This window comes from Cetorhinus maximus, chromosome 1 (assembly GCF_964194155.1).
Source record: "Cetorhinus maximus chromosome 1, sCetMax3.hap1.1, whole genome shotgun sequence".
Lineage (NCBI taxonomy): Eukaryota > Metazoa > Chordata > Chondrichthyes > Lamniformes > Cetorhinidae > Cetorhinus > Cetorhinus maximus.
Genome location: NC_135879.1, coordinates 187,282,216 through 187,296,596, shown reverse-complemented (window position 1 = coordinate 187,296,596; position 14,381 = coordinate 187,282,216). Strand labels below are relative to the sequence as shown.

Genomic DNA, 14,381 nt, shown 5'->3' with positions numbered 1-14,381 from the left:
CCTCAATTTAGTCTACTGCATTCGCTGCTCTCAATGTGGTCTCCTCTACATTGGAGAGACCAAACGCAGACTGGATGACCGCCAGACCTCCCTGTCGCTTGCCATTTCAATACACCACCCTGCTCTCATGCCCATATGTCCGTCCTTGGCCTGCTGCAATGTTCCAGTGAAGCTCAACACAAACTGGAGGAACAGCGCCTCATCTTCTGACTAGGCACTTTACAGCCTTCCAGACTTAATATTGAGTTCAACAACTTTAGATCATGAACTCTCTCCTCCATCCCAACCCCCTTTTTCCAATAATTTATAATTTTTTATATATATTTTTTTTAATATATATTTTTCTTTTCCCACCTATTTCCATTATTTTTAAATGTATTTCCATCCATTGTTTCATCTCTACCTTTTAGCCTATTTCGATCCCTTCCCCCCACCCCACCCCGACTAGGGCTATCTTGCTCACCCTGAAGAAACCCTTAATGTCATCATTAGCACATTCCTCAGCTAATATCACCACCGTCAACACCCTTTTGTCTATGACATCTTTGGCAATCTCTTCTTTGCCTCCACCTATCACTGGCCCTCTACCCAACTCTACCTGTCCCATCCTCCTTCAGCCAGCCTATATTTCACCTCATTTCTATATTTCTTAGTTCTGATGAAGAGTCATTCGGACTCGAAATGTTAACTGTATTCCTTTCCACAGATGCTGTCAGACCTGCTGAGTTTTTCCAGGTATTTTTGTTTTTCTTTTGGATTTCCAGCATCCGCAGTATTTTGCTTTTATCGTAGATAGATTCTTGTTAGGCAAGGGAATCATAGGTTATCAGGGTTGGATGCAAAAGTGGAAATCGAAACACAAGATTAGCCATGATCTTATTGAATGGCGGAGCAGGCTCGAGGGGCCGAATGACCTACTCCTGTTCTAATTTCTCATGTTCTTATGTTCTAAGATGATGGTGGTGGGCTGCTGTCGCAGTTTGATACAACTGAGTGGCTTGCTAGGTGACCTCAGAGGGCAGTCAACTACTTGGTAGGATTTCAGTCATCTATAGACCTAACTGGATAAGGGCACTAAGGTCCCAATTTTTAACTCTGAATAGATTGAGTGAGTTGGAATCAGGCCCTAGGCTTCCATCCCCGAAAGAGAGTAGTAAATCAGTTGGGCCTTTATGACATTCGGATAACTTCATTATCACGTTGATTAATGCCAGCTTTTTATTTCCAGATTTTTAGATCTGAATTCAAATTCTCAAACTGCCATGGTTCTCTGATATATTAGTCCAGGTTTCTCCATTACTAGTCCAGTAACATATGCTACTGTACCCATATTCACAAGAACTATCATCTTTCAGCCAAAGGCTTTAAATGTACTTCCACTGTTAAAAGCAGCCCGATCTTTACAGTGGCTCATGAACATGAGAAATGTCTTTCTGTCTTCAATGGATATTGCTGTATGTGTGGTTCCTCCACATAATTATCCAGCAATGTCTGATGGATATCTTCTATTGGGTAATGCTGTAGAAGATTGCTGAGTTTGGTGTGACCAGATTATAAAATTTATAGCATAATATTTTTTATGTTCTGCAGCCATATTTCTTTCTCAGTTGAAAGTAGAGATGTCCTTCTTTACATTGTTCCACAACAGTGAGAATTAGTGCCTCTGTGAATTTTTTTCTGTATATAAAATTACAATATAAAGATAGTTTTAAATCTAATTTGAGTTCCAATTTGGTTTCTTAAACAGCAAGGTTTAGAAATTAGTCACCAGACTGAATTTAATCCAAATGGCCTGGGACAAGAAATCTGGAAAGATCTGTTTCAAGATGGGAAATTGGAGTCTCTACCAGGTATGTATATGTTAAGCACTTTTTAAAGCGGCTTTCCTGATTTTAAATGCATTTCCTTCTGAATTGGCATACAAACTTTATCTTTATGGTTTGGAAGACAGCTGCCAAATACAAGCCACCTAGAAGGGGCAGATAGCCAGTTCCAGCCTAAAGTTGGTTGAAAGTAGCTACCAGAGAGACACTGGATTAAGAGGGACTGATAGCAAGTCCCAAGCTAAGGAAATAAACCCAAAAATCCAGGGGACTGGAAAAGGGGAAAGTCCAAAGAAGACCATCTAGTCAAAGGAAGGACAGGAACCTGGAAAAGGCCCTGTTAATGAAGTTAAGAGTGAGGGGCAGAGAATAAGGCTCTAAGCTTCAGGCTTAAAAAGACAAAAGCTGCAGAAAGCAGATTTAAAATGAGAACGGCTTGCAAGAGACAAGAAGGTCCAAAGAGACAACTGAAGGTCTGTAACTCTTTGCTATGGGCATGTGAAGCAGTGGTGTACTGTTAACATTGAGTTGGTGAGAGAGAGAGAGGTTTTTTTTTATTCAATCACAGGATGTGGGCTTCACTGGCTGGGCCAGCATTTATTGCCCATTCCTAGTTGCCCTTGAGAAGGTGGTGGTGAGCTACCGCCTTGAACCACTGCAGTCCATGTGGTGTAGGTACATCCACAATGCTGTTACGAAGGCAGCTCCAGGATTTTGACCCAGCGACAGTGAAGGAACAGCGATATATTTACAAATCAGGATGGTGAGTGACTTGGAGGGGAACTTCCAGTTTGGTGGTGTTCCCATCTGTCTGCTGCTCTTGTCCTTCTTGATGGTAGTGGTTGTAGATTTGGAAGGTGCTGTCAAAGGAGCCTTAGTGAATTCCAGCAGTGCATCTTGTAGACGGTACACACTGCTGCTACTGTGCATCAATGGTGGAGGGAGTGAATGTTTCTGGATGTGATGCCAATCAAGCGGGCTGCTTTGTCCTGAATCGTGTCAAGCTTCTTGTGTTATGGGAGCTGCACTCATCCAGGCAAGTGGGGAGTATTCCATCACACTCCTGGCTTGTGCCTTGTAGATGGTGGACAGGCTTTGGGGAGTCAGGAGGTGAGTTACTCATCACACGATTCCTAGCCTCTGACCTGCTCTTGTAGCCACAGTATTTATATGGCTAGTCCAGTTCAGTTTCTGGTCAATGGTAACTCCAGGGTGTTCATAGTGGGGGATTCCATGATGGTAATGCCATTGAACATCAAGGGGCGATGATTGGATTCTCTCTTGATGGAGATGGTCATTGCCTGACACTTGTGTTGTGCGAATGTTACTTGCCACTGTCAGCCCAAGCCTGGATATTGTCCAAGTCTTGCTGCATTTGGACATGGACTGCTTCAGTATCTGAGGAGTCACAAATGGTGCTGAACATTGTGCAGTCATCAGCGAACATCCCCACTTCTGACCTTGTGATGGAAGGAAGATCATTGATGAAGCAGCTGAAGATGTTTGGGCTGAGGGCACTACCCTGAGGAACTCCTGCAGCTATGTTCTGGAGCAGAAATGACAGACCTACAACAACCACAGCCATCTTCCTTTGTGCTAGGTATGACTCCAACCAGCGGAGAGTTTTCCCCCTGATTCCCATTGACTCCAGTTTTGCTAGGGCTCCTTGCTGCCACACCCTGTCAAATGCTGCCTTGACATCAAGGGCAGTCACTCTCACCTCAGCTTGGGAGTTCAGCTCTTTTGTCCATCTTTGAACCAAGGCTGAGGTCAGAAGCTGAGTGGCCCTGGCGGAGCCCAAACTGGGCGTCAGTGAGCAGGTTATTGCTAAGCAAGTGCCACTTGATAGCACTGTTGATGACCCCTTTCGTTACTTTACTGATGATTGAGAGTAGACTGATGGGGCAGTAATTGGTCGGGTTGGACTTGTCCTGCTTTTTGTGTACAGGATATACCTGGGCAATATTCCACGTAGTCAGGTAAATGCCAGTGTTGTAGGTGTACTGGAACAGCTTGGCTAGGCACACAGCAAGTTCTTGAGCTTAAGTCTTCAGCACTATTGCCGGAACATTGTCAGCCTTTGCAGTATCCAGTGCCTTCAGCTGTTTCTTGATCTCGCATGATGTGAATCGAACTGGCTGAAGAGCAGCAACTGTGTCATAGAGTCATAGAGGTCTACAGCATAGAAAAGGGCACTTCGGCCAATTGAGTCTGCGCCGGTCAAACGAGTACCTAACTATTCTAATCCCATTTTCCAGCACTAGGCCCATAGTCTTGTATGCCATGGCATCGCAAGTACACATCCAAATACTTCTTAAATGTTATGATGCGGGTTTCTTCCTCCTCCACCCTTTCAGGCAGTGCGTTCCAGATTCCCACCACTCTCTGGGTGAAAAAATTCTTTCTCACACCCCCTCTAAACCTCCTGCCCCTTACCTTAAATCTATGCCCCCTAGTTATTGATCCCTCCACCAAGGGGAAAAGTTCCTTCCTGTCTACCCTATCTATACCCCTCATAATTTTATACACCTCAATTTCCTCTGCTCCAGGGAAAATAACCCCAGTCTATCCAATCTCTCCTCATAACTAAAACTCTCTAGCCTAGGCAAATCCTGGTAAATCTCCTCTGCACACTCCTTAGTGCAATCACACCCTTCCTATAATGCAGATTCCAGAACTGCACACTATACTCTAGCTGTGGCCTAACCAGCATTTTGTACAGTTCCATCATAACCTCCCTGCTCTTATATTCCTTGCCTCTGCTAATAAAGGCAAGTACCCCATATGCCTTCTTAACCACCTTATCTACCTGTCCGGCTACCTTAAGGGACCGGTGGACATGCACATCAAGGTCCCTCTGATCCTCGGCACTTTCCAGGGTCCTACCATTCATCGTGTATTCCCGTGCCTTGTTTGTCCTGCCCCAGTGCATCATCTCACACTTAACCGGATTAAATTCCATTTGCCACTGATCAGCCCGTCTACATCCTCCTGTAATCTAAGGCTATCCTCTTCACTATTTACCACCCCACCAATTTTCGTGTCACCCCCAAACTTACTGATCAACCCTCCTACATTCAAGTCTAAATCGTTTATATATACCACAAACAGCAAGGGACCCAACACCGATCCCTGTGGAACCCCACTGGACACAGGCATCCTATGATGCTGGGCACTTCCAGAGGAAGTAAAGATGGATCGTCCGCTCGGCACTTCTAGCTGAAAATTGTAGCAAATGCTTCAGCCTTGTCTTTTGCACTGACATGCTGGGCCCCTCCATTGAAGATGGGGATATTTGTGGAGCCTCCTCCGGTGAGTTGTTTAATTGTCCACCACCATTCACAACTGGATGTGGCAGGACTGCGGAGCTTAGATCTAATCCGTTGGTTGTGGGATCGCTTAGCCCTGTCTATCACTTGCTACTTATGCTGTTTGGCACGCAAGTAGTCCTGTGTTGTAGCTTCACCAGGTTGACACCTCATTTTTAGGTAAGCCTGGTGCTGCTCCTGGCATGCCCTCCTGCGCTCTTCACTGAACCAGGATTGATTCTCTGGCTTGATGGTAATAGTGGAGTGGGGGATATGCTGGGCCGTGAGGTTACAGGTTGTGTTCAAGTACAATTCTGCATCTGATAGCCCACAGCGCCTCTTGGATGACCAGTCTTGAGTTGCTGGATCTGTTCGAACTGTATCCCACTTAGCACAGCAGTAGTGCCACATAACACGATGGACGGTATCCTCAATATAAAGGTGGGACTTTATCTACACAATGATTATGCGGTGGTCGTTCCTACCGATACTGTCATGGACAGCCGCATCTGCGACAGGCAGGTTGGTGAAGATGAGGTCAGGTATATTTTTCCCTCTTGTTGGTTCCCTCACCATCTGCCGCAGACCCATCTAACAGCTGTGTCATTTAGGGCTTAGTCAGTAGTGGTATTACCAAGCCACTCTTGGTGATGGACATAGAAGCCCCCCACCCAGAGTACATTCTGTGCCCTTGCCACCCTCAGTGCTTCCTCCATGTGGTGTTCAACATGGAGGAGCACTGATTCATCAGCTGAGGGAGGGTGGCACGTGGTAATTAGCAGGAGGTTTCCTTGCGTATGCTTGACCTGGTGCCATGAGACTACCTGGGGTCCGGAGTCAATGTTGAGTGCTCCCAGGGCAACTTCCTCCCTACTGTATACCACTGTGCTGCCACCTCTGGGGGAGAAAAAGAAAAGAGAGAGTGTGTGGAAGACAGCTTGAATGCATGTGGTGACCCAGGGAAGAGGAACATCAGGAGAGTTCAAAACCCTGGAGGTGAACCCTTGCAGAACGCATCTGACAGAAAACGTCAGTTTGGGAGAAGATTCCAGGATGCGAGGTCTTGGAGAGTGGAAATTGAAAACCCTCGTGTGAAAGACGGAGTGCAATGAGACTGGTTGGCTCATGGTCTGGATGGGAGTTGAGAGATCCACAGCATCTGTTTGAGGTGGCGTTTTTCACTTGGTTTCAGAGTGTGGTATGTCTGACCACGGTGTGTCTGACCACAGTGTACCAGCTGTGTACTTACTGTGAACATTAAAGTATAAGAAGCTTCGTAACTTGTGTTATCCTTCCAAATTTGTGTATATCTCTAAAGGTATAGTTGTGGGTGAAGGAGTATTGTAATATAGTTAATCTTTTCTTGTTGAATAAATGTTTTATTCTTTTGTTAAAAGTTCATTAGCTGACTCTGGTGACTCTGTTCAGTGGCCACTCTCCACTTATCTAAATGAGCAAATAAAAGTTAGGAACTATCAAGCTGGCTTCCACCCTGGGATCAGGCTTGTCCAGGGGTAATCTCAGCTGGGATCATAACAACTCTCCAACCAGGGGAAACACCTTACCTGCATCTACCCTGTCTATCCCTTTAAGTATTTTGTAAGTTTCAATGAGATCACCCCTGATTCTTTGAAACTCTAGAGAATATAGGCCCAGTTTCCCCAGTCTCTCTTCATAGGACAGTCCTGCCATCTGGGTAAGAGGCCTGGTGAACCTTCATTACACTCCCTCTAGGGCAGTAGTAATATTCCTATGGTAAGGGGACCCGGACCACTGCACACAGTACTTCAGCTGGGTGCAGTCTAACCAAATTCTATGCCATTGAAGCAAGACTTTGCTACTTCTATACTCAAATCCTCTTGCAATAAAGGTTAACATACCATGAGCCTTCCTAATTGCTTTCTGCACCTGCATGTTAGCTTTCAGTGACTTATTGACTGGTTCATCCAGGTCCCTTTGTACATCTACATTTTCTAATCTCTCTCCATTTAAGAAATACTCTGCACATGTGTTCCTCCTTCCAAAGTGGATAACCTTACATTTTTCCATATTTATTCTGTCTGCCATGTTCTTGCTCACTCACTTAAATCTGTCAAATCCCCTTGAAGTTGCTTTGTATCTTCCTCACAACACACATTCCCACCTAGCTTTATCAAAAGCCTTCTGAAAATCCAAGTACACTTCATCCACTGACTCCCTTTATCAGTTCTTTTCCGTAACCTCCTCAAAAAGCTCCAACAAGTTTGTCAAACATGATTTCCCATTCACAAATCCATGTTAACTATGCCCAATCTGATCATCATTACCCAAGTGTCTATTTATCACATCTTTTAGAATAGATTCTAGCATTTTCCCTACTACTGATTTAAGGCTAACAGTTTCCCTTTTTCTCTCCCTCCCTTCTTAAATAGTGGGGTGACATTTGCTGCCTTCTAATCTGCAGGAACTGTTTCAGAGTCTGTAGAATTTTGGAGGAAGATCATCAATGCATTCACTATGTCCATAGCTACCGCTTTCAACAACCTGGGATGTAGAATATTAGGTCATGGGGACTTACCAACCTTCAGGCCCATTAATTTCTCTAATACAACCTTCTTACTAATATTAATTTCCTTCAATTCCTCATTTCCCTATAGTCCCTTGGGTCTCTAATTCTGGGAGATTTCTTGTATCTTCCTCAATGAAGACAGACACAAAGTAATCCTTTCGCTATTTGTCATTTATTTATTCCCCATTATAATTTCCCCTGGCTCTGCTTGTAATGGACCCACATTTGTCTTAGCTAAAAGTTTCCTTTTTATGTACTTATAGAAGCTTTTACAGTCCACTTTTATGTTTGCTAGTTTACATCCGTAGTCTGTTCTCCCTTTATCAGTTTCTTGGTCCTCCTTTGCTGTATTCTAAAATTTACCATTATTTATTGCAATTTTTTAGGCCTTCCTTTTTAATCTTATCCAATCCTTAACTTCTTTTGTTAGCCACTTGACTGACTCTTTTTGGGTTTTTGTGCCTTGAAGGAATGTATAGTTGCTGTAAGCTACGTAATAACTCCTTAAAGACTATCCATTGCCTACGTACTATCATACCTTTTAATGTGTTTTCCCAATCCACCTCCACCAATCTTCCCCTCATAGCTTCATAATTTCCTTTGTTTAAATTTAACATCCTGTCTTCAGATTGAACTTTTGGGTTTGAAGAAGAGTTGCTAAGTATGTTAAACCCAAATTATTTGGGATTTGCCTTAAAGCTCCTAAAAGGTGATGTACTTTAATGCACAAAACTCCCCTTCAGATCTCTATTAATATTTGCTTATATTGATATGCTTACCTGAAGTGCACTGTCTAAGACTACGGTGAAGGCAAATTCAATCATGGCTTTCAAAAAGGAATTGGATAATTATCTGAATAGACAAAAGCTGCAGGAAAAGGGTAGACGAGTGGGACTAGCTGAATTGTCTTTGCAGACAGCTAGCATGAAGACGAAGGGCCAAATGACCACCTGTGCTGTAACCATTCTATGATTCTGTGATGTTTCTTGTTTTGAACACTTCCAATAGTTGTATCAGTCCCTGAACCATTGCTATAAGTTTTAAAGAGGCCACAGTGATTAAAAGCTGTATATAACATAGAAAAATTACCTTTGGAAATGTTCAACTTAATGCAAATGAAATTTTAAAAAATCATCGTTTTGGGGGTGGGGGCGGGGGAGGTGTTAACTTGGTGTACTAACTAGAAAGTTTGCTTATTTTCCTTTTCCCCCATCTTTTCCTCACTGAGTAATATTGTCGTCAAATGACAAGATTGTGCTGTCTTTTCCTCCCTTTCCCAATCATATCCCACCCCTATCAGGTTTCTAATTTTCCTCCTCGTGTGTGCACTGAAAGGTTATGCGTTCAGGCATGGGGAAGGATTGAACTTAGCGGATCATATGTAACTTGCCCTGTCAAAATATCATCATTTTTACATTGGGCAATATCAAGATAAGTTGAAAGTGAGTTTCCTCACCCCCCCCCCCCCCCCCCCCCCCCACCGCCAACCACCACTACCACCATGTACATGAAGCAATAACGTGACATTAGTTTTGTCCTGTGGGATGTAGAATACATAAGCAAGGCAGTAATGTTTAACTACTACACTTGGGGCTGCAGTTGACTTATTTTGTACCGTCCTTTTGCAAAAAGAAATTGTAACTTTTGAAGAACCACAAGTCACAAATTTCTAATTTAAAACCTTTTTACACTTAAATACATTAGTTAATACCTATAATAATGGCTAACACTGCTCTTCAAAGGCCTTCCCTGACACACTGTCAGCATCTAGTTTCAAGACCTGCATGACTTGTTGAACAATATAGTACCTGTATTTGTGTTTTCTAGCAACATCATACACTCTTAGATAATCTATTTAATTTCTTCATGCTCATCTATTTTGTGCTTTCCACTTCAGTATGAATTATGACTTTACTTGATAATTTTCTGCTTGCTCTCCAAGTCGTTCACTCCATTTTGAGGTACTATTTCAAAAACATGTATGCCCTTCAGTACCTCACCCAAGTGACTATAAAAATGAATCTTTGTGGATATTAATTATTGTCTGTTTTCAACATTTTTAATTAGACAAGAAGTAATATTCTATTCTGAGCATGATGAAATTAAACGGCATGTTATCTAAAAGTGAGAGATGTTGCTAGAAAACACAAATACAGGTACTGTATTGTTCAACAAGACATGCAGGTCTTGAAACTAGATACTGACAGTGTGTCACTATAACCCTTTGATTTTCACTAACATGTCATATCTTCAGTATGAATTATGCCAGGAACTCACCCAATGGGAATGGATGGGCTGAGTTTAAAAAAAAAAATCTTTATTAAAACCTCAAGGCCCACTAGATGCAAGTAATGAGCCTTTATACCTCCTTGGCCTACATTATCATTTTTGGCACCTAATTCTTCATGCCAAGCATTAAGTCTTTAGTAGTTGTGGAATATTTTTGAAAGATAAGCAACCATTGGTGATGCAGATATGCCATTCGTGTTAACCTTCAGGAATGGTCAAGTTTCACTTTGAAATTTTAAGCCCCTGTAAAGTTGAATGCAATTTGAGATATCTGGCTAACTTGAGCAGCCACTGGAATCGACCTATTTCGTGGGAACTGGAGTAGGTCATTGTGCCATTCTGTTCCACCATTAAATGGGATCATGACTGATCTGTATCTCCACTCCACCCATCTGTCTTGGCTCCATATCCTTTAATATCCTTGTATAACAAATATTTATTGACCTCTGGTTTAAACTTATTAATTCAGATAGCATCTATTGCTTTTTGTAGGAGAATGTTTCACCCTTCTGTCCCTTAGTGTGAAGAAGTGCTTTCTAACTTGTCTCCTGAATGCCCTGGTTCTGACCTTAAGGTTATGTCACTTTGCTCCAGACTCACCCATTAACAAAAAAAAATTCTATCTACTGTATTAATTCATTTCAAAATCCTGAAAATTTCTATAAAATCACCTCTTAACCTTTTTTTTTTACAGGGAATACGTCTATTTAATGTAATACCTCTATCACTATCCTTTGGTCCTAATATAGATATGTCCCCATATTTAATTTTTAATAAATTATACCATGCCTAGTTCCTTGTTTCCTTAACTAGTCTGTGGTTTGTTGGACATTTTAATTCCTTGACAACACATGCTTTACTCTTTTGATATACTGTTTATAGATCCTGTGGCAGAATGACTGCATTTGAATGTGGTTTTCAATGTGAAGCATTCATATAATGTATTCAGTTTGCATGATATTTGTATCCAATTTATTTCTTGAAGAATGTAATTGGGCTTGTATTGAACTATTTGCAAAAGTAAAGATAACATTTGGCGCCTTTTTCCAGTTGCCTAAAAATGATCTTTCTATGCACCAATGCTCCGTTTCACTCCATCACTTCACTTCCAATATTCCATTGATTTTTCAAAGCTCCCATTCTTGGTTACTGTTGGTGTATCTTCTAAAATCTTTATTGACAACTTGAATTAATTTGACCACTCATTAAGTCTCTTAGCTCCTTGATATTTGTGCCGGGAATGATATTTTTAAAAATCTGTTTCCTTTATTTTCTAGCTTTTCAAATTTTCCCACATGATTTTACTTGCCGATTGTCTAACACTAGAACATTGATTTCCTCAACCTTAGTCTTCAGCATGATAAATCTAACTCTGCAATGGTCACTTTAACACATGGTAGGATCCTTGCTCATACACTACTTTATATTTTGTGTTCAGCTATCAATACCTCCCTTGAAGTTGTGCTTTCGCTTCTCTTCTGGTTGTTTCTAGTTTGACCACGACCTCTGGGAGAATGCAGTTTCCCATAAGTATGATTCCTACATTACTTCTTGCCTAAACAGCTTGCTAGTGCTTGTTCATCTTGAACTGTGATTTAAAAGGCTATGGACCAAAAATGAAAATTCATAGTGAAGGGCAACATCAAATTTGAAAATGTGGGAGAAAATGTAATGCTTGGATTTTAAAAAAAGGATAGTAGAGATTTGAAGAAAGTGCAGAAGTTGTGGGAGGGAAAATATTAGACTAAGTGTAATTAAACAGGATTTCAATGAAAGAGAAAATTGCCTCATTTCTTCCTTACTCCAGTTCCACTTAAATTATTTGATGGCTGCTTTTCACTCTCTCACTCCTTCAGTCAGTTTAATCTTTGTAAAATACCCCGTAACATTTCATCTTCAGCTATATATCGCTACTAGTAGATATGCCTTAACATTGCTTTGGATAGTTTGACGTTCTTTTTGTGATACTGCACTGGTCAAGTGTTGTTGCTTTATTTCTCTGAGATATAACATTTGTCTTGAGAGCTTGGCCTGGTATATAATTCAGCAAATTTCTTATTTTCCTTTTGGTGTCATTGCTTTGAATGAGCATATATGATATAATTTGACTAGTGAAAATAGCAAGTTACAAGATTACTGAGAAAGAAGAAGGTTTCACACTTTCAAATAGAAAGTTGATAGCACTCATGATACTATAGAACTGTAATTGGTGAACATTTTTGAAAGGTTCAGACTATTCGGCCAGTCAGCATGGATTTGTAAAGGATAGCTTGAAAGAGAACAAACTAGAAGTGAATGGATGTTCATAAGAGATGTACGGCCCAGGATCGATATTGGGAACCTCTGTTCACCATTTACATAAGTAATTTGGATATGTGGGTTAGAGGAACTAAATATTAACAGTTACTGATGGCACCAAATTAGAGAGTAATTAGAGGGAAACTGGGAGCAAAAAGGATCAGATCATATTCCAGTTAAGGAGCTGGACAATTTAATGCAGGACAGACAAATGTCAAATAGTTAATTTTCGGGAGAAGATGGAGAATTTAAAAAATACAAAACCATAAAACTCTGCTATAAACACTATGTTACTGTGTAAAACTCTAAACGGGTCAGCAGAGAAATCTAGAGAGAATGAGATTTTTAAAAGTGGGATTCAGTTGTCGGGATATCCATGAAGAGGGCGAATGGGGTCCTGGTTTTGAATATACAGGTAGTGTCTCAAATCCAGTTATCTGAAAACGGGGCATTTTTTAAGTATTCATTTTAATTATTAAAATAACCTGGTGGCTTGTTCACTTAGGTGTTGCATTGAGATGGTGGTGCGCTTAAGACATACAGCTGTCTTTTCCTGTGCTCTGTGGTCTGTGACCCTTGACCCAAGTTGCCTGACCTGAAAACCGGCAAGATCCAAAATCCGGTATGGACTTTCTCCCAAGGTTGCTGGATTTGTGACACTACCTGAAGTGACATTAAATGAGAGAGAAATCTATGTGGACATTATTAAACAGTTTAGAGGAATAGTGCGTCTTTTTTTTAGGAACGCCATTCTAGAAAATATATTGACACCATGCGGAAAGTGCATTCTATATTTACTGGAATGATACTAGGGAAAAGAGAATTTTTAAAATATTCATGGGATGTAAGCGTCGCTGGCTAGACCAGCATTTATTGCCCATCCCTAATTGCGACGGTAGTTGTGAGCAGCCTTGAACCACTGTAGTCCATGTGGTGTAGGTACAACCCACAGTGCAGTTAGGGAGGGAATTCGAGGATTTTGACCCAGCGATAATGAAAGAATGGCAACAAGTTCCAAGTAAAGATGATGTGTGGCTTGGAGGGGCACTTCCAGATGGTGCTGTCTGCATGTGTCTGCTGCCCTTGTCCTTCTAGATGGCAGCAGTCGTGGGTTTGACAGATGCTGCCTAAGGAACCTTGATGAGTTTCTTTGCATCTTGTAGATGGTACACACTGCTGCCACTGTTTGTCGGTGGTGGAGGGAGTGAATGTTTGTAGGAGTGGTTTGCTTTGTCCTGGATGGTGTTAGGCTTCTTGAGTGTTGTTGGAGCTGCACTCATCCAGACAAGTGGAAAACATTCCATCACACTCTGACGTGCCTTGTAGATAGTGGACAGGCTTTGGGGAGTCAAGAGGTGAGTTACTCATTGCAGGATTCCAAGCCTCTGACCTGCTCGTGTAGCCACAGTATTTATGTGGCCATTTCAATTTCTGGCCAATGGTAACCCCCCCCCCCAGGATGTTAATAATGGGGGATTGAGAGTAACTAAAGATTGTTTCACTAATTCTTCAGTCAATAATGAGCATAGTTTTTTGGGATTAGTACTAAAGGCATAAAGGAAAATATTTAGAAGAATATTTCACAACACTTTAAAAGGTGGAATGCATAGCTGCGATTGGCCATTGAATCTGAGTCTAACGTGATGCTGTGGAAGGAAGTAGATCAACACACACAATGAAAATATTCAAAGATATCTGAAGAGAACAAGAAATTCAGATTGAAGCAGATGGTTTCATTATGAAGCACAATGGCACAAATTTGTGTTTTGTGCAGTTGTTTCTTACACAGCATTTAACTTGGCCTGAACTGTGGCATTTGATATCTTCTCTGCAAATGTGGATGTAGGTAAACTAAAGATCTTTGCTTTGATTTTCTAATTAGCCTGATAACTTTATCACCTGTGATCAACAATAAAAAATAGTTTTTCTGACAGACCAGGGTAAATGCTGATTTTTCTCTGCTTGAAATTTCAGCTCATCTTTTACTCCTTTATCCTGCCTCCGCTATGATTTTTCTGTCAATGAAATGTAGGAGGTTGAATGTTGCAGCCAGTGGTGATTCTCCCTTTATCAGTCAGTCGCTTGCTTAAGGTAACTTCTGGAACAGATCGATCT

At 41.4% G+C, this 14,381-nt stretch overlaps 1 protein-coding gene across 2 annotated transcripts in view; it reads left to right on the top strand.

Annotated features, from left to right (window-relative positions):
• Positions 1–14,381, top strand: part of gba2 (glucosidase, beta (bile acid) 2) — a 95,987-nt gene that overhangs the window by 28,653 nt on the left and 52,953 nt on the right. For both annotated transcript variants that reach the window (XM_078550886.1, XM_078550891.1), the window contains one exon: positions 1,748–1,850. In XM_078550886.1, the coding sequence (XP_078407012.1) occupies positions 1,748–1,850 (103 nt within the window). The remainder of the gene's footprint in view (positions 1–1,747; positions 1,851–14,381) is intronic.